General features: G+C 39.9%; 2 protein-coding genes across 6 annotated transcripts in view; one reads left to right on the forward strand and one right to left on the reverse strand.

Moving 5' to 3' along the window:
• Positions 1–4200: 4200 nt before the first annotated feature.
• Positions 4201–6389, forward strand: GPR151 (G protein-coupled receptor 151). Its single transcript, XM_006747046.2, has one exon. The coding sequence runs from the start codon at positions 4893–4895 to the stop codon at positions 6387–6389; it is 1497 nt and encodes a 498-aa protein (XP_006747109.2). The 5' UTR covers positions 4201–4892.
• A 2989-nt stretch (positions 6390–9378) lies between these two features.
• Positions 9379–19750, reverse strand: part of TCERG1 (transcription elongation regulator 1) — a 61021-nt gene continuing 50649 nt past the window's right edge. For 4 of the 5 annotated variants that reach the window (XM_081826890.1, XM_081826889.1, XM_081826888.1 and 1 more), the window contains 6 exons: positions 16520–16684; positions 16079–16261; positions 14019–14198; positions 13259–13342; positions 11630–11730; positions 9379–10448 (listed from right to left, as the gene is read on the reverse strand). In XM_081826890.1, coding sequence (XP_081683016.1) covers positions 10247–10448; positions 11630–11730; positions 13259–13342; positions 14019–14198; positions 16079–16261; positions 16520–16684 — 915 coding nt within the window. In that variant the 3' untranslated portion in view covers positions 9379–10246. Of the gene's footprint in view, positions 10449–10724; positions 10819–11629; positions 11731–13258; positions 13343–14018; positions 14199–16078; positions 16262–16519; positions 16685–19750 lie in introns of all 5 variants that reach the window. The other variant, XR_014147196.1, reaches the window with a different exon arrangement.

The following is a 19750-nucleotide window of genomic DNA, read 5'->3' on the forward strand; positions in this document are numbered from 1 at the left end:
CGATCCGCTCTGCGCCTCCCGGAGCTGCACCTGCCATGTTCAGAGCCTACACCTACAGGCAGAGGCAGACTTTAACTCTCGGAGACCTGATGTCAACCGTGCGAACTTCTCTGATAAGAAAGAGCTGTTTTCTGCTGGGTGTCATACAGGGATACCGAATATACAGCACGCATGAACTCCACAAAGGCTCTAGCCGAGACGCGCAGGGAAGGGCAGGGCTGAGGTCCCGGCTTAGATTTCACGTCTGCAGGAGGCCTTTGCCAGACGCTCACCACCGACTCTTGGTTTGCTCCAGGTGCCCCCACTCAGGTCCCCCACGACAGCAAGCCTCTTACAGCCCTGTCTCCGAACTTTCCTGTAGGTTCGTGCCTCTACCTGGATCGCGGCTCCTTAAGAAAAGGGACTCTTCCACCACCTGGGGGGCCAAGGTCTAGCACAGATGTTTAGTGTTCGGCACAGAGGAGTGGCTTGGTAAATATTCACTGAAAGGAAAATACACAAGCTTTATATTCCCAGAGCCAATGGGCTCAATACCTGTTGTTGAACTGAACTCTACCAGCTTCAGAATCGTGATGAACAGGAAGTATCCCACAGCTAATTCTTTAGGAGGGCAGGATAGCACACTATTTGTGGACACCACCTCTGGGTCCCTAACTCTGGGTCCTGATGCCAACTCTGTCATCTGTTGGCTGTGAGCTCTACAGACCCACAGGCAAATAATTTCGGGTCTCTGTGCCTCAGAGTCCCCATCTGTAAGAAGGCGGTTGGAGCAGCCCCCCTCTCCAAGAGCCGTCCTGAGGATTCCGTGGGTAGAACGTGGAGCATCAAGGTTGGCACTGAGGACTCCCCCAGTAAATGATTATTAGTATCACTCACCATTCCCTGGACCTGAGCTATGGGGTAAACTTGGCCCAGCCCCGGAAGAGGGCCCACTCAGCTCTGCTTTTATCAAAAGCCACTTAAGCACACCTGAAACTAAGGTAACACTGCAGGTTAACAACACTGGAATTAAAATTTTTTTAAAAGCCACTTAAAAACGTGGCCACTAGTTTGCTTTGTCTGGGTTCTTTTGAAGTTTAAGCTGGTTGAGGTCCTTTACAACTTGAAAATTTTTAAAAGATTTTATTTAGTTATTTGAGAGAAAGAGAGAGAGCACGAGTGGTGGGGAGGGGCAGAGAGAGAAGCAGACACCCCGCTGAGCATGGAGCCTGACTCGGGACTCGATCCCAGGACCCCGGGATCAGGACCTGAGCCGAAGGCAGTTGCTTAACCAACTGAGCCACCCAGGCACCTCTACAAATTGAATTTTTTTTTTTAAATGTCTATGCCTTAGATTATCTGTTGTTTTATTAATGCTGCTCCATTACCAGGGGCTTCCCCTTAGCATCATTGCTATAGGTGGTATCCCTGTCAGGAAAAACAGCCTGGCGCCCGTGGAGACTTTTGCTGGGAAGAAGGTATAGCAGCACTGTTTCTGGGGCCTCACATGAGTGTGGAGTAGAGGGAAAAGACTTTGTTGGGAGTCCATTTCCAAGCTGGGAACCAGCACCAGAGATGGCAAATTCTGAGACCTCTCCCTTTCTCCCTGCTGCCCTCTTATAATCCTCCTTCCCTGCCCGGGACTGTATTTTGGTTTGGTCCTTCTAAACTGCAATCCCTCTCCCTGGCTCTATCATTTGTTTTTGTAAATCACAGTCTCAGATTAAAATATCCCCTCTACTGGAGTCTCCTGAGCATTCTAAGAGCAGGGACATATCTGCTCTTTACCTTTACTCCATCCCAAATAACTCTTAAAAAAAAAAAAAAGGTTTTATTGAGGTATAATTTACATACCATAATATCCACTCATTTTGAGTGTACAAGTCAAGATTTTTAGCACATTTACAGAATTGTGTAACCATCCAATTTAACACACTTCCATCACCCCCAAAAAGATCCTTTGTGCCCATTTGCACTCACTCCCTTTCCCACCCCTGGCCCCAGGAACCACTATCTGCTTTCTGTCTCCATATATTTGCCTTTTCTGGACATTTCATAGAAAAGGAATTTCACAACTTGTGGTCTTTGTGTCTGGCTTCTTTCACTTAGCATAGTATTTTTGAGGTTCACCTATATTGTAGTATGTCATTCTTTTATACTGCTGGAAAGTATTCCCTTGTACCAATGCAGCCATTTGTCTATCCATTCACCAATGTGGGCATTTGGGTTGTTTCCAGCACTTTGGGGGTGGGGAGGCTACTTCTGCTTTTCATCCCACATAACTAACTCTCCTTTTTATTTCTGTATTGTATTGCTCAGTCGACCTCCCCCACAAAATTTCTCCCCATGATCCCGTCTATCCAAACAGGAAAGAGGTTCAAATACTAGATAACTCCCCAAAATAAATAAAAACAGGGAAACCTGACAAATGTCCATTATGCATACAACTTAATCCTGTATTAAAGTAAATATGTTATCAACAAAGATCAACTTACAAATAAGAAACATGCATATAGTGGGTTTTTTTTCCTTTAGGTTTGCTAAATTACAGTTAGCCTTTAAATGGAAATGATATTAAAATGCAGGAAAAGTGGACACAAGCTACAGATCACACCTGTCAGTACCTAGGGGCACAAGTGCTAATAGATCAAAAGAAAAACAGAAACCAGGACTTGGTACTGGGGCTTGCCAAAGGAGAGAATTTCTTTTTGCTACAAGCACGTAGTCTCATTTTGATTTCTATGGTTAACGATGATTCAGGAAGAACACTCAAAAACTCATTTCTAGTTCTAAGAGGGTTCAGAAAATAGTAATATGTATGTGCATCTATACACATATGGGCACATATATATGAGAGAGAGAGAGCAAATGTACCTAAATGTTAATAACCGGTGAATCTGGATGAGGTGTATATGAATTGCATAAGGTCTTGCATTTTTTCTCTAAGTCTGCAGTTTTTTCAAAATATAAAGTTAAAGTGCATTACCTCCAAAAACTGTGGAAAACTCAGCCTTCCCATCCTTCAGGACAAACATTTGGTCTCTAGCTGGAGCACCGGGGAATCCTTCCCCGAGTCCACTTTAATAGTCTGGGGAAGAACCACATGACTGATGGGCCTTTGTTTCCCTAGTTGTCTTTTAAAGATCAGACTTTTGTGACGTTAAAGCCTTCTGGAACTCATTTAGAGGTCTGTCACATGTCTTCGGGAGCCTGGAGCGTCCTAAGCTTTAAGCCATGATGTCAAGGAGTCTCTGTCTCTGGTCCTGAACGGATGTCCTCCACATACACCAGGTAGTCTCTAATTCACACCATGTCCATCTGCTCCAAGTAGTGCTCAAGAAGTTTCTCTACACGCCCCCCGCCCCTGTTTTCCTCCTTAGAAGATGGCGTGGCCTCTTTACCCCCACAAGGGGTGCTTTTGGGGTGTGCGCATATTATTTCCCCGGCCATAGCGCAAACTGAGGGTTATGGCAGTTGCTGGGACAAGGCACTGAGCCCATTTCTGTTTCTGAAGTACCCTGACTTTCCAGAGGGAGAGGGGAGGCAGACAGACACAAAGAAACCCAGCGCCACAGACAGCCTTCCCAAAAATCAGGAGCTGTTTATTCCATCCGTTCTTATCGGGTGAGGTTGGGGCTTTGAGGAATTCTGAAGTGTCATCCCCTTACTTTCCAGAGACAAACTGGTGAAAGCAGAGCTAGTACCAGAACCCAAAGGTCAGACTCCCAGCCCAGCACATTCTCAGTGCCCGATACCAAGCATTTCTTTCTTTCTTTCTTTTTTTAAGATTTTATTTATTTATTTGAGAGGGAGAGAATGAAAGAGAGCACATGAGAGGGGTTAGGGTCAGAGGGAGAAGCAGACTCCCTGCCGAGCAGGGAGCCCGACTCGGGACTCAATCCCGGGACTCCAGGATCATGACCTGAGCCGAAGGCAGTCGCTTAACCAACTGAGCCACCCAGGTGCCCCCGATACTAAGCATTTCTGGTTCGGCTACACTCCAAGCAGGACGCATCTTCACGGCAATCCCACAAACCCCTTGCCCTGAACAATTCTGGCTCCTCTGATTCCTCCAGAGCATCTTTCCACTGCCTACCATAAAGTGTCAAGACTAGCACTAGGATAATTTTTTTTTCCAAGAACTTCCTCGTTTTCCAACGTTAACATGTAACTTTCTTTGAAACACCTTAAATGCCTTCCACATAGAAATTGTTTTTCTTCTATTCCTCTTGTTTCGGTAAATTCTCTAGGAGTTCTCTCTGCAAAGCAGCCTAACTCATCACTTGTTTTGCCTTCATCATCATCACCACCTGTTGAAATCATATTCCACATAGTCTAAGTCAGAGTCTAAAATCACTTCTAAAAAACTCACAACAGTTGGATAAACTACAGACTAAACCCATCTGTGATTAGATTTTTACATAGGCCTTCTTCGCAGTTTTCGTTTTCTTTATCCAGCTCTGTGCGCTTGACCTCAAGTGGCTGCTGGTGGGTAGGCTGGATCAAGGCAGGAGCTCCTCTGTGCAGGTGGAAAAGCAGCGTTCGTTCTTGCTTTAAAACAGGGCAGTGCCCCCCTCCACACACACACACCTCCGCCCAACCCGCAATGTCCACATCCGCCGGGAACTTGTTGGAAATGCACATTCTTGGGCCTTCCTCCTGGCCCACTGGATCAGGTATGCAGGTGATTCTGGGGCAGGCTGGAGTGCACGAGTCACTTCTCCGCAGCAGTGTTTGCTGATTTACAGACTGCAGTCAAGATTTCAGAAACAGCTGGTTGAAAATAATTGCCTCACTGGCTCGTGACCCCCCAGGAATACATCCCACTTACATGTGTGTGGTCCTCATTTATCATTTATGAGTCTATGGGGTTTTAGCGCCACAGGGCTGGCGATGTGACACAAGGCTTGCTAATGAGCAGCACCCAAGCGTCCCCGCTGCCGTCGTTCAGTGCAGCGGTGGTGTCTCGCATGCGACAGAGCAGAGGTGAGCAACCAACCTTCTTCCACATTCGGCTCTCAGGAAACAAGCAAGGGGAGGGCCCAGAGGTGTCACCGGACACTGATGACAGCACATTTATTTCCTACACCGAAGAGCCGAGGCAGAAAGACAAAAAGAAGCGGACTTCTGTAAGGACGAGCTGCGTGGGAAAGCTGATGCTGGCAACTGCCTTCGCAGGCTCCAACTCCAGCACCATGAACACGTCTGCTCATCTCCACTTTGCCGGAGGATACCTGCCCTCTGACTCTAAGGACTGGAGGACCATCGTCCCGGCTCTCTTGGTGGCCGTCTGCCTGGTGGGCTTCATGGGGAACGTTTGCGTGATGGGCATCCTCCTTCACAGCGCCTGGAAAGGAAAGCCATCCATGATCCACTCCCTGATTCTGAATCTCAGCCTGGCCGATCTCTGTCTCCTGCTCTTTTCTGCACCTGTCCGAGCTACAGCATACTTCAAAAGTGTTTGGGACCTCGGCTGGTTTGTCTGCAAGTCCTCTGACTGGTTCATCCACACGTGCATGGCAGCCAAGAGCCTGACGATCGTTGCAGTGGCCAAAGTATGCTTCATGTATGCAAGTGACCCAGCCAAGCAAGTAAGTATCCACAACTGCACCATCTGGTCAGTGCTGGTGGCCATCTGGGCTGTGGCTAGCCTGCTACCCCTGCCCGAATGGTTCTTTAGCACCACCAGGCTTCATGCGGGTGTGGAAATGTGCCTCATGGATGTACCCCCTGTGGCAGAAGAGTTCATGGCCATGTTTGGTAAGCTCTACCCTCTCCTGGCATTTTGCCTTCCGTCACTCCTTGCCAGTTTTTATTTCTGGAGAGCTTATGGCCAGTGTAAAAAACGAGGAACTAAGACTCAAAATCTTAGAAACCAGATGCGCTCCAAGCAACTCACGGTGATGTTGCTGAGCATTGCTGTCACCTCGGCTGTCCTCTGGCTCCCTGAATGGGTAGCCTGGCTGTGGATATGGCACGTGAAGGCCGGAGGCCCGGCCCCACCACAAGGTTTTATAGCCCTGTCTCAAGTCCTCATGTTTTCCATCTCTTCGGCAAATCCTCTCATTTTTCTAGTGATGTCAGAGGAGTTCAAGGAAGACTTGAAAGGCTTATGGAAATGGATAACCAAAAAGCACCCGACTGCCTCAGAGTCTCAGAAAACACCAGCTGGTGACTCAGAGGTCCCTCCCGACAATGACCCATCTCCCGAGTCCCCAACATCCACCCCAGAGAAAGAGAAAACCGGCTCTCCCTCCTCTGGCATAGAGAGAAGTGAGAAGGCACAGATCCCCATCCTCCCTGATGTAGAGCAGTTTTGGCATGAGAGGGACACAGTCCCTTGTGTACAAGACAATGACCCTATCCCCTGGGAACATGAAGATCAGGAGATGGGAGATTGTGACAAATAGATTCAGTTTCAAAGCAAACGAATTGTGATTATTGCATTGACTCGTCCCACTGCTTGTCAACACTACAGCCTTTACTATATACAACACAATACAATGACTAACGCTAGAATTACAAAAATGCTTCCCAGTATGCATTTTCAAAATGTGCAATTTGGGAAGTAGAACACCATGGTAGTGATAATGATTGTGTTTCAGAATTACATCCTGGCTAAGTGTTGTGTGAAGATGCTTCCGGCACACGCACTAGAAATTCCAGGTATTTTGTCCTTTGTTCACAATCGGTTTTACTGGGTACTCCTTAGGACCACCCTGTCTGTACCTGGTGGAGCAGAGCCCATCTTTGCCAAAAGCTGAACTCCTTTCCTTTTACTTTCTTCCTGAGCCTGCTAGCCTTAACGTTCCTTATCAAACTTTCATATAACCAAAACTCAAAAACTACTTCCACTTAAGAGATTTTAAAAACATTAATGTATGTTAAGGAGTTATCTTTGTTTGCTTAATCCATGTAGAATTTCCATGACTGAAGGTTACAAAATAAGGACCACCACCTTAATGTGGACTGATTTCAAACCATGGCTTATTTTTGGCTAAGTTTAAGTAAATCCACACTTCGCCTTATCCTAAATAACCTGCTTCACTCGTCTTTGTAAAGCCAACTGTCTTCAGTTTCTGATAATTCTACCAGCTTAGCATGACATTCTAAATTCTGATATGGAGAGAGAACTTTTAAAACCGCCCTTCTATCTCTTCCCAATTACCTGTTCCTCCCAGTATCTTTCAGTCAAGATAAATAGAAGCTAAAGTTAATGATAAAGGTAGTAACTGCTGAAGGCAACCCTCAAGTATGAAGGAATAGGGATGGTCGTCTTTTTTGTTAAATGGTACTAAATGTCTCCTAAACACTCAACTTGAACCCTGCCCAAATACCTAAGGGTCTTTGTTATAAAGATGATCAAGAGTAACAAGAAAAGTGTATATATTAAAAAAAAAAAAATTAGTAGGAAAAGAAAAACTCCATGGATACAAGACAGAATTTGGCTAAGAACAGAAAAGAAACAGCACAAGGGCGATGCAGAAAGAAAAGCAGTGCTATTCAATTTTGTGTTCCCAAACATATTACCAGTATAATTCGAGTAAAAGGCTATAACTATTCATTTTACAGCAAGGTAAATCATACCCAATAAACATAATGATTTTGATACCTTTCCCTGTTGGATATAAGGACACTTATCCACGATTCTGGATTACTTTGTAATGGAACTCTGGGGTATTTGCACTGAGGGGTTCCCTCAGAAAAAAACTGCCTTTAGGCCAAGCCATGGAGAACTTAAAATATAAAAATATGCCGTGGATGGAACTTTTATCTTTAAAAAAATGTTCAGTCTGTGGGTTTTTTGGTTTGTTGTCTTTACAAATGGTTGTGGTTTGCTTTTTCAACACAGAAGATGGGGCTGTTTTCATTTTACTTAGTTCATTACAAATTTTATTTTAAGGCTCACAAGATCACAAAGTACAATTTAACCCAAATATCCAAATATTGTTTTGTGAGACAATAGTTATACAAAGGGAGTACCTTTAAAATTGTCTGTGAGGAACTATTTGATTTAAAGACTGTTCATTATATATAGTAAATGTTGGATGTAAGCTTCCAGTGTTTGACATTTTAACTTGTAAACAAATAAAAACAATTGCTTTATTTCAGATAGTTTTGGAGACTTAAAAAGCTGTCTTTGTCTTGAATGCTCCTTTCAAAATCATTATTTGGCACAATAGGGCTTTATGGGGAGGTCAGACCTTAACACTGATATAGGTCTCAGGGTAAACTGAATCAAGTATTTTTAAGGAGTTTGCTGGTAAGCGCCAAGTCAAGATGGACATTTTGAGACACAGTGTAATTACAATGACCTTTTCATTAAGAACCTAATACACAGTCCTGACTTGATCTTTTAAGGAAATCTGCATAGTGAAGTCTGATTTGCACCTTAAATGAACAATCAACCCCAAATACAACAGAAGTAGGAAATTAGAATAGGTATCACCAAACCATTTTTTTTTCACACTTTGCAACTATGAAAAACAGAAAGTAGTGAGTGGGCAAACAGTACTAGGTGGAATTCAGAAAAATATAACATTCTAAAAAGTTCACTTTTGTAGGTTATATTCCTATAATAGTTGTGTTCCTTTTGGCAAACATTGCAGTTTCATTCCTCACAGAACTTAAAAGCCACTCAGTGGAATTATAAAAACGACCTTCGAAAAAAGGGAGAAAAATATCTTGTTAATTTTCAGTTGTAGAGGTTAAGACCTTAGTCAGGTAATTTCAGTTTCCTATACATAATTTCTGTGGCACTTAATATGCTTAAGCTAAGTACTAAGTAACGTGTGAACGAGTCTGTGTATGCATGTGATGTGTGTCTGTGTGCACATGACATACAAATACAGATCTATTGGTTCTTCCTCATTTTATGTTTTGTTGCAATCACAGCTGGTGTGACATAACAGGGAAAACAAATTATCCAATTTAACGTATTTTCCTCAAGCATTTATGTGGTACTCTGAAATGAGAAATCTATGAAGGAAGGAGACAGAGCAGTCTTTAAACTGGGGAGGTACAGCTAGAAAGAGCAAGTGGGGGTCAAAGGTGGGCGTCATGGTATGATGTGTAGGACCCACTGAAAGGATGCCAAGAAGGCAGCAATCAGCCACAGGTAACATAAAAAGACAAAAACAAGAGAACAACAAATCCGCATCTTCTTGCTACGAAGCAATAAGATATTGCTAAGAGACTGAGCACCAAAGTGGTTCTTTACATTCCTTCCCTTTTATACAGCAAATAATTTATTATATTCAAGCCTTTAAAAACTACGTGATACTTAAGATGTAAAGTCAACTTTCTTTGTGCCAAATTACATTTGCTACTGCTTTTAAGAACAGGTTTAAAAGAAGTTTTTTTAAAAAATTCTTTAACAATAATCATATACAATCCACATATATAAAAAGGGTTGGTTTATTGTAGTTCAAATACATAAACTGAACATTCAAACATCTTAAAATTAAACTTTAGAAACAAAAGTTTAACATTCAAACAGGAGTATAGTTTACAGGGAACACCCAAGAAAGGTAATTTGTTGTCTAATCCAGAATATTGATAAAGATCACTTAATGGTAAATAAAATGTGTTTAACCAGCAGTCCTATTCTGGCCAATATGTTAGTTATGACCATGGTTCCATACCTGAGAAGAAATTACTAAATAAATCTTCTCTTAGGCTAAACAACAAGACTTGGCCTCTAATTCTGAGGGGATAATCAAAGCACATAAGTGAACAAACAAAACTAAAGTGTTCTTTAGAGACAAAGGTAAAAGTATGTCCATTATAATCTTAGCCTCTGGAAGATAAGAATTCAATTTTCAGTGTTTTCTCTTTTACCCGCTTTAAAAAACAAAATCAAAACAGAACAACCCCCAACTTAGGTTTTCTTGGAGTATGTGGTATTTGCATCTTGCAAGTTCAAACCACAAATGCTCTTACGTCTTGCATGTTTAACACTGCTAGAAAGAACGTCACCAAAAGTCACTGACTTCCACACCTCATAAAAGGATGATTTTTAGCTTCGAGATTTTAGATTTACTAGAGACAGCCTATATTTGAGTATGTATGTCAGTCATGCCACACAAAGAAAAGCATAAATTATTTCCAAAGTGTTCTCTGTTCAGAAACGGTTCACGAATGCTTCTCCTTCTGTTCGTCAGATGGTTCTGCAATAGTTTGACTAATGCACATACATGTAAAAACCTGAAAATTGGCTCATGCAAGCGTTTCGAATGAAGATCCCCCTGTGGAAGAGTACTGAGAATTATTTTGTTGATCGTCTCGTGGGCTCTGATGCTGTGGGAGGCGGGGGTGGACCCCGGCGGTCCAGGTCGTCCACATATGCCACAATCAGTTTACGCCTCTCCTCGGGCACACAGTCTAGTACTAGATACCGTTTGTCGTTCTGCAAGATTTTTTCTACATCTTTCAGGTGCTGATCAGATTCCTGGATTAGCTTTTTGGATCTGAAATAAGAAAAGAAGTCCAAGAATTACTGACTGCTGTTCCTAGGTCTTTCAGAAATGAGCTGGAAATGTCCATCTAGTTCCTAATCGTGTTTCCATTTTATTTATTTATTTTTTTAAGAAAAATTTCACTGCAGTGGTCACCTTTGTAAGTCGCCTCAGCAAAGACTCCAAGGAGTGAAAGGGCCTCAGAAGCTGAATTACCCTCCCACCCCTACTGGTGGTCCCTCCAGATCAGGGCTGAGGGTGGGTGGGTAAATCTTGCCCGTGCTGTACCTGTTCTGTGGATGAACAGAGGACTTCAGTCTGCGGGGCTGCCAATCCCAGCATCTCTCACAAGCTTTCACTTTCACATCTTTCACTAAATTAACTATAAAAATGTAGAAAGAAGTCTTACTTCACATCTAATTTAAAAGCCCAAGCTGATGCAAAACATTAAGGATCCTGACCAAAAAAATCCAATGACAAAATACCTAAAAACCACACCCTCAGCACTATCTATCCTCCCGTGCACATACCCTTCATTAAGATGTTTCCAATTTTTCTCTTAAAGGAAGAAAAGCTGGAGCATGAAACAAAACTGTTTCCTGTGCACTGACTGCTAAGCAACGTTAACTTGTTTTCCTGATGGTAAACTGTTGGGAATGTGGAACTACTGGGCATGTTACAGAGAAATCTTGTTTCAAAACTCTGACTTTATCATTTAAAATTTTTAAAGTATCCAGCAAACTGCTATCATCTGAAAAAAGAAAATGTTTTTGCTGAGCTTAAATAAGATGATTTCAAGCTTTCAAACTGTTTCACAACACTGAATAGTCTCCACAGGAAGCAAAGATAATGGATAGTGAAGGATTATTTTAAAAGTCTCTTCACGAATACAATTCTTAAATAGTTAGGGGTACTCCTAAAAAAGCAGTGAAGTAAAAACAAAAGTGTGTTTAAAAAACTGGATGGGTGGGTAACACAAAATAAGAATTGACATCTGGGCCCTTTCTTTGAAAAAAAAAAAAAAAAGGTAACGTAGATATGGGCTGTATTTGGCCTTTGATAAAAGTTGGCTTCTTCTTTTCCTAAAAATTAATAATGTCAACATGTGTGTGAATGCAAAGAATGCTTTGGCCATTAGAGTAAGAACTAGTAAAGACAATGACTGCTGATATGAAACATTTCATTGCACACACCTATAGGTTATAAATTTGGTCTCTTTCAAAAGCGTCCTGAAGTCAGCTTTGGCTGTGATGTATTTGTCTCTGATGTATTCCTCAAATTCTCTTTGTTTTTTCTGCAAAAAGACATTAAGATTAGGGGGGGAAAAAAAAAGTCAAAATTAGAATCAATTATTTATTAAACCAGTTACTTATAATATAAATTATTTATAAGCCATTATAAATAATTCAAAAGAAAAAGGCACTAAGGTGCATTTTTGTTCATGTAACATTTACTAAAATGCAAAATGCGCAATGTACATTTTTAAGGCCAAAAGAAACCACGAACAAGGTCCCCATACACTGTATTAGCAGTAGCTAAGACTCAAGGGGCTTGCTCGGTGCGACACTGCTGAGGGTTTGATGAGGCTATCTCCTTTCATGTTCCTAACAACCTCAAGTGGTTGAGATTAAGAGATTAAGGGGTAAACATGCCTTTCCTACAGACTGTATTTATCTCTTCCAGCACCAAGACAATAATGTGGTATGACTTTTGGAGAACCCCAACTAACAGTCATAACTTTACTAAGTGATACTAAGCATTTAGCTCTTCTAGTAAGGGAACAGGAATGACGGGTATAAACTCTTTGGACAAAAAAGTAAATAAAATTAAATAAAATTTAAAAAGACCTTATTGTCAATTGTAAACGATCAGTGAAGTTAGAAACTGAGACTGGGGGGGCGCCTGAGTGGCTCAGTTGTTAAGCGTCTGCCTTCGGCTCAGGTCATGATCCCAGGGTCCTGGGATCGAGCCCCGCATCGGGCTCCCTGCTCGGCGGGAAGCCTGCTTCTCCCTCTCCCACTCCCCCTGCTTGTGTTCCCTCTCTCGCTGTGTCTCTCTCTCTCAAATAAATAAATAAAATCTTTAAAAAAAAAAAAAAGAAACTGAGACTGGACCTGTCAGCTATCTTTCCCAGTTTACCACTCTTTCCCAGCCGTATGTACTTTGTGGTCTGCACATCTATAACCCAACTTACTAAAGTAAATCTATGAGGCTGTTGCACTCTAGACTCGGAGAAACCAACCAGGCAAAGAGAATGATGGGGACAGGAACAAATGAAAGGCAAAGGGCTAAAATAAGACAGCAGTCAGCTACGTTTCCCTTGGCCTCATTCACTATTTCAGAAGCCAGCTGAATTCGCTTCCCACACAGGAGGCAGAGTGCACCAGAACGAAGCTCGGCTTCTAAAACTTCACTCGTCTGACGTTCCTCTACTCCAGTTTCTGGAGCATACGGGAACAAGAGGCGGTGTTGCGGCCTTCTGCTAGCATGGCTCAGGGGCTCTGACAGCATTAATGTTATCTACCTAGTGGGACCTGACTATACAATGAATAAAAACTACAGCTTCATTAAAGCTCTAACATCCCCAAACACAGGCCTGACCCCAAGGATTAAATTTTTAAGTTTCTCCTGTGCTTTCTTGTTTATGTATCGTGCAAGACAGAAAATATGAATTTAAACTTCAGATTTATTTCTCATACACTTAAAAGTTATTCACTTAAAACCATCAATTTCATTTTGGTCAAGATCCTAGACGTACTGATTGAACACCCAATTAATATTTATAAACTGACAGTAGTAAATCTCAGACAAAATCCTCTTACCCTGTCACTGGAGGAGAACTTAATGCACCGAGGATCTTCTTTAATGATTTTTTTTACTTCTTTCCATGTGGATGTTAAGGTAATCTTTGAAAGGCAAGTGAATAAAAAACATAAATACAACTCACTTTTATTGAGAGGGTCAAACGGCAGCACATATGGTATGTGGTATCACACACTGACCTGCCATCTCTTGTAATGCCCAAAAGTTAACTGGACAGGGAAGCAGCTTTAATGCAATTTCTTTTTGGCTTGCCACAAGAGTTATTTTCATGGCCACATTTCAATGTGGCCTGAGACTATCACCTGCAAACCCTGTGTCTCCATAGGTAACACCATAACTTCTAAAGAAACCATCACCAAAAAGAGATTACATAATCAGGAGAAAACCTGAACAACAGAGGGTACAAACTGCCAAAGGAGGGAGCCATGGTGCCAAACTGAAAATGGAGCGAAAGATGGAATCTATTAAATATCTCATCAGGAGGGATCAATGATTACACAGCTTGGGACATTACGAACTACCACAGAAGCAGATACAAATGTTGAAACTGCAGAAGGAAGTAATCTCTACATAGTAAGAATGCCACGAACATTTTACTTTAAAAAGGAAAAATAAAATCAAAGAAGAAAGTGTCATAAAACTCATGAATTCTAGTAACGGATCTAAAGACCATGACGCTAATAATCACATCAATGTTTTACTTTTGGAATTATTCATGAAGGCCCATCTAGATTAAAACAGGGAAAATAAGGGACTTACTGCAGAAGTTTCATCCAGAAGTTGCCTAAAGTGCTCCCTCTTCTTTTTGGTAAGTGCTTCAATGTGTTCATTAAAAAGCTTCTCTTTCTCCTCTCTTTCCAACAAGGATCCAGATTCCCAACGGTGATCTTTCCGCAGAGTCCTCCGAGTATCAGACCATGACACATCTGAAGAACGTACCTAAAAACGTACCAAAAAATTGTATCACCAGAGACTTATCTTCTCATATTTCAACAATAAAAGGCTTATTTACTTAATTTAGGAATGATACATTTAATAATAAAAGCAGCTTCTAGTGATTCCACCTTAAGCAGTCACTGAAAATCTTTTTTAAAGCCAGAAAGCCCACCACTCAGAGCTTCCCTAAGCTGTCAAGTATGGATTTAGAGGTGGAGAAGGATGAAGAGAAGAACTTCTATTTAACATCTTACCAACTGAAATTCCTATTCTATTCCAAATAGAACAGGAAATATCTTACTGTGTACTAAAGAGGTCACAGGGAAAAAAAAAAACAACAAATCTTGAGCTCCAATGTGTACTTATCAACTACATATGGGAAGTGACACTTCCGAGTATAAGCAAGAAATTAACAGGGCTAACGAGAGAAGACATGGCGGATCAGGCTGGCTCAACAACCAGCAGAAAGGTACGCTTCATGGCTTCAATGGCATCACCAGTTATTGCTAGTCACACTGCTGCCAATGCTAAAGAAATATGGAAGGCTGATAAGACAGGTAAGAAAAAAGAAAAATACAAAAACACTTATTTAACCAACATTTATCAAGCATCGATCAATGTGTCAGCTGAACACGGAGCTTGATACTGGAAAAAATTAAGAGGTGTATAAGCAAGTAATTGCAACTGCATGTAGTAAGGGCTGCAGAGGTGTATGCTGACCACAGGGTGGCCAAGGGGAACATGAAAAACAAATCCGCCTTAGATGGGTCAAGATCAACCTCACAAAAGAGATCTGAGTGTGATCTTGAACAATGAGTTTCTAACTGCAGCGGGAAGCATCCTAGCTGGAGGGATTGGCCTGAGCAATGACAGGATTCATTAATGTAAGTGTGGTTCATTAGAGGTAAGTTCAGAAAGGCTGGAGCATAGGGGGCAAGAGAGGAACCAAAGAGGGTAACATAATATGAAGGTGGGGGAGTCAAGAAATGAATAGCCTTATATATTATGCTAAGACAGAGTTTTAAACGTAGGTGACCACTAGAAGCACAGAGAACCTTCTCTCTGCAAGCCACAGGGAAAGTGACAAAATCATTTGGTTTTTATGATGACTTCTATGACTGCGATAAAGAGGATGAACTCGGGGGAAGTAAAAGCAAGGAGAACAATCAGGGAACGACTGTAACTGTCCAGAGAACAAAAAGAGGAAAATGAAAACAGATCATCAGAAGAAAGGGAAGAAATCAGAAGACGTGACAGTAGTAATGAAAAGGGCCCTTACAAAAGAAGAGAAGAGAAACAGCAGGAGAGACGGTGACAGGGAGAAGGGACGAAAAAAGTAGAACAGCAGAGCAGCCTTGGGTACTCACTGTACAGAGAAAACCCTACACACCTCAACAACCCTGGGTGATGCAGAAAGGTTTGTCAAGAAAATTCCAGGGTATCTCCTGAGGTCAGTACACCTCCAGTCCTAGATCTCACACCATCTACATGTACAATAATTCATCATCACAGTGATGACCCGAAATCATCAAGAAAAAGGTTTAATTACGTTCAGCACATTTTGTTTATTACTATGGCATGTCAGTGTGTGATAATTTAAGATGACTTCCATCAAGAATAAAGAAATTATCTTTGAGACTAAAAGATTACAAATTTTTATATATACAGAACATCTAACCTCTGAAAATGTTAAATAACTAGGGTTTTCCTATTCTAATGGTGCTAATGCCAAGAACTCCATTTTAAAACACCTTATAAAACAAATTAGCAAATTATATCTGAGTCAATTTAAATATGAAAATTTTCACTAACGAGGTAGTATAACAGATCTCTCATGTCCAGTACTATAAAGGGGTGAGGGGGAAAGCAAGAGTAATATATACCATGTCAGACAAAAGAGCCTTGAAATTCTGGATAGCTTCTTCTCGTTTGTGTTGCTCTCTCTCTCGATCTATTTCTTTTGTTTGTTCTGAACGAGCCTTCTGTACCTCTCTTTCTCGTTCTCGAAGGCTTGCCTCAATGCGGGCTTGCCTTTCAAGCTCCTTTTCTTTTTCTGAGTCTAAATTCTGTAAAAGTAAAATTACAGGATCAAAACAGGTTTCCACAGAATAACTAGTATGCCAAATAGAAAATTTCAAACCTGGTTTTTACCAAGAAAATTCCTAAACACTATACCTCGTTTCCATACCAACTACTAGAGATCTTATATTAAGAATACCAACAAGAAAAATTCCAAACCCCAAACAGGAGTGAATACCTTTATAATACAGCAATTAAGAATTTTATTATTCCATGCTTTCAGTACAAGTAAACACGATGGTTACCTTGGCTATTTTTTCAATATACTGTTTGAAAAGGTCTTCTCTCATTGATGAACTGTCTACTGCTTTGTAACGTGGATCACTTTCTACTTTGTCTTTCACTTTGCTCCATCGAGACTGACTGTCCAAGTGATGATTTGATAACAATTCAAAGAAATCCGATTTAATCTGTATTTCAAAACATGGAGTGGGATGGGGGGGAAATGTGCCATGAGAAATTCCTCCTATGCAAACGTTTGTAACCAGAAAAAACTATTCACTTACCTTAAAGATGGGAATAGTAATAACTTTTAAATGCATTTATTTAGAGTGGAATAATTTTTAGAATCGCTCTTTTAGGAAAAATATAAAGGACAACACACATATAAGCTCTCATTTAAAATCTGCCAAGTTCAAGATAAATCATTTTCTCCAGTGAAATTATTCAAATGCAGAAAAAAATCTTAGGTTGTTTTTAACTTTTGCATTTCAGAACTGCCATTTTTTAATAAGAAATAAGAACTCACATTTATTTTTAGGTAAGATTCAGGCTTATGAACTGACAGTAAACTATACTTTAACATCAAGACACTAAGAATGACTTATTTTAAAAAGTACATGAGTAACATTTTTTGTTTGTTAAAAAAGGGGAATTTAGAGCTGAGCACAAGTAAGTCTCATTCATTCGAAACTTGAAACTATACTGTCAAATGTCTAAAAACAGGTAAAAAACGGTAAATTTTTGTATTTTAGTTTAAAAAAAGCAATGTTTGCACCCTTACATATAAATTACAGAATTTCTATGGTCATAATCAAGCATTACATAAACTGTATTTAGATTTTTTGTATTTAGCCATTAAATATGTATGCCTTTACCATTATACAACTCAAAATAAAAGTGTTAATGAATTTAACATTCTTAACCAATCAAGTACCAAGTTAGTAACATTATACCAAGGGTATGAAATGGTATTAATCCTTTAGTGCCAACATATACAATACTTAGAATCCTTCTCCCAAACTGTAATTCTCATTTTTTAAATAGGGAAGAAAGGGATAAAGAAGGCATTTATTTTTATGCACCTTTGAGGACCTGTTTTAAAATTCAGTCTCATTTAAATTATCTTGTACTCCTACCAGAGGAGATACCTGAGGTAGCAGTCAATTCAAGAGGATTCTGGCCATGTCAAGAACCTCTCCTCCCCATAGGGGTTAAACATGCTGGCTTCCCACCTGACCAAGGGAAGGAGAAATTAGGAATGGAATCATTCCTTCTGCTTATTCCAACCCTCATTTCCCCTATGAGAGGATTAAAAGGGAGGATGATGTCCTTTCTGGAAAACATGGTAAGGTTGTAAAAAAGAGTTTCCCTATTAGAGATTTTTTTTTAAAAAAAGACAAGAGCTAACCAACTGTGGATTTCTTTACTACTGAACTTAGCTCTTGCCTTTGTTTGGAATAGTAAGAAATACTCATAAACCCAGTATTTCTAGACAGTGAAAAAGAAACTACTTGATATAGTGATTTAACAATTTTTCTGTTCATCTTGTCTACTTTGTATCTGACATGATGAACACCCAATTCCTAGATGCATATAACTACAAAGCAAAATTGACAAAATTTGTATTAAATAAAGCATGCAAGCTGTATCAAATAGGAATCTTTCCAAGCCACAGGAATTTATATTGATTGAAGACAATTTTCACATATTAGACACGAAACCTATAAAGGATTATCATACAGGTTTTAAAAAATGTGTGATGTATAAACAAAGTGAACTTTAAATGAAGTTAAACTTCCTTTCACTATGGATACTACCATGACAGGCTATTACATGGCTTACCAAAGCTGCTATTTGTATGGGAATTATTTAACAACTGAGTAAATGTCAAAAAAAAAAAAAAATGTAAGTTACCACTAGCAGCAATTCAAGGCCCTGTATCCCCTATTTTCTTCTGTCTCCAAATGGAAGTACCTTACCATCTAGGCTGTTCAGTTTAATAGGGAAAAATAGTCTCCCTAGACTAATAATGTACTGTAACAAAAATATTTAATTTGTTCAAAATGAAATTTAAGGGAGGGTAGAGAGAAAAATGCCAACTTTATGAGAGGATTAACTCTATTATATGCAACTTCAAATGTGTTGTTCCAAAAGGTATGTTACTTGAACCAGAATTTTATAAAAATTGGTTATAACAAAAAATTGTAATAAAATAAACAAAAATTTGAGGGTAGCTATTTTGGCAAGCAAAATAGCCCAGTAAAATAAGCAGAGTTTTAGGGACATTTTTTTATAAAACTGAAAATAACCAGTAAAACCTCCATGAAAATGATTTTACCCTTTAGCTTAAAAATGTCTACTAAAGGAAAAAAGCAACTTCACCAAAAATCAGTGTCCTTCATAGGTTTCTGACTCAGCAAGTAATTACCTTTAAACCTTTACTATTCAGCTATTAATTGCATTACCCCAATGCTACAAACAGCAGCTAGAGAATCACAAGAAGAAAGAAAGAAACTCCAGTATACCAGCACCATGCTACTAGTACTAATCCTACCATTCAATTAGTTAAAATGTGATTTTTAAAAAACGGTATAGACAATATACTTCATAAAAATAAGTATTTACTGTACAGTAAAAGTCATGAAGAAAGTGGTAAAACTTCATTAACCAGCTACTTCTCCGAATGTGAATATAAAATATACTATATTTAAACCCTTACTTTAAAGATTTTTGTTCCATGGCCTAGTTAGTAATTTTGCATTCTTTAAACTGGCTGAGAAAGTTTCACTTTAGTAATTTCCGGCCTCTTTTTAAAAAATTAAGTAATGATACAAAACCAAACCTGTAATTTAGAGAATTTTATAATCAAAAGAAAATAAAGCTGAATATATTAGGTTTATTTAGATGTAATGTCTATTTAACTTATTTCAATTAACACATTGTGGGCACAACTCTCATCACTTCATAAGGAAAAAGACTAAAAAAATGTAAAGTACCGGAACTGTGGGAGGCTAAAGTCACCACAGAGAGATACCAATTCTTTCCTCACTAGGGAATCCCATAATACTTTGCGTATCAGTGATTGACAGCTGTCAGACTGAACTGATTGAAAGGCAGCACAGCACAAAACTGTAAAGTCTATCCACTTGTTATAAAACAGAATACACAAAAATAGTGACAAAAAAAGTGTTTAGAAAAAGAACATTAGTTACAAATGCAAAGACAAAAACATCCAATTTGTATAAAAGCAATCA

This window comes from Leptonychotes weddellii, chromosome 7 (genome assembly GCF_054177405.1).
Source record: "Leptonychotes weddellii isolate Sample4059 chromosome 7, ASM5417740v2, whole genome shotgun sequence".
Lineage (NCBI taxonomy): Eukaryota > Metazoa > Chordata > Mammalia > Carnivora > Phocidae > Leptonychotes > Leptonychotes weddellii.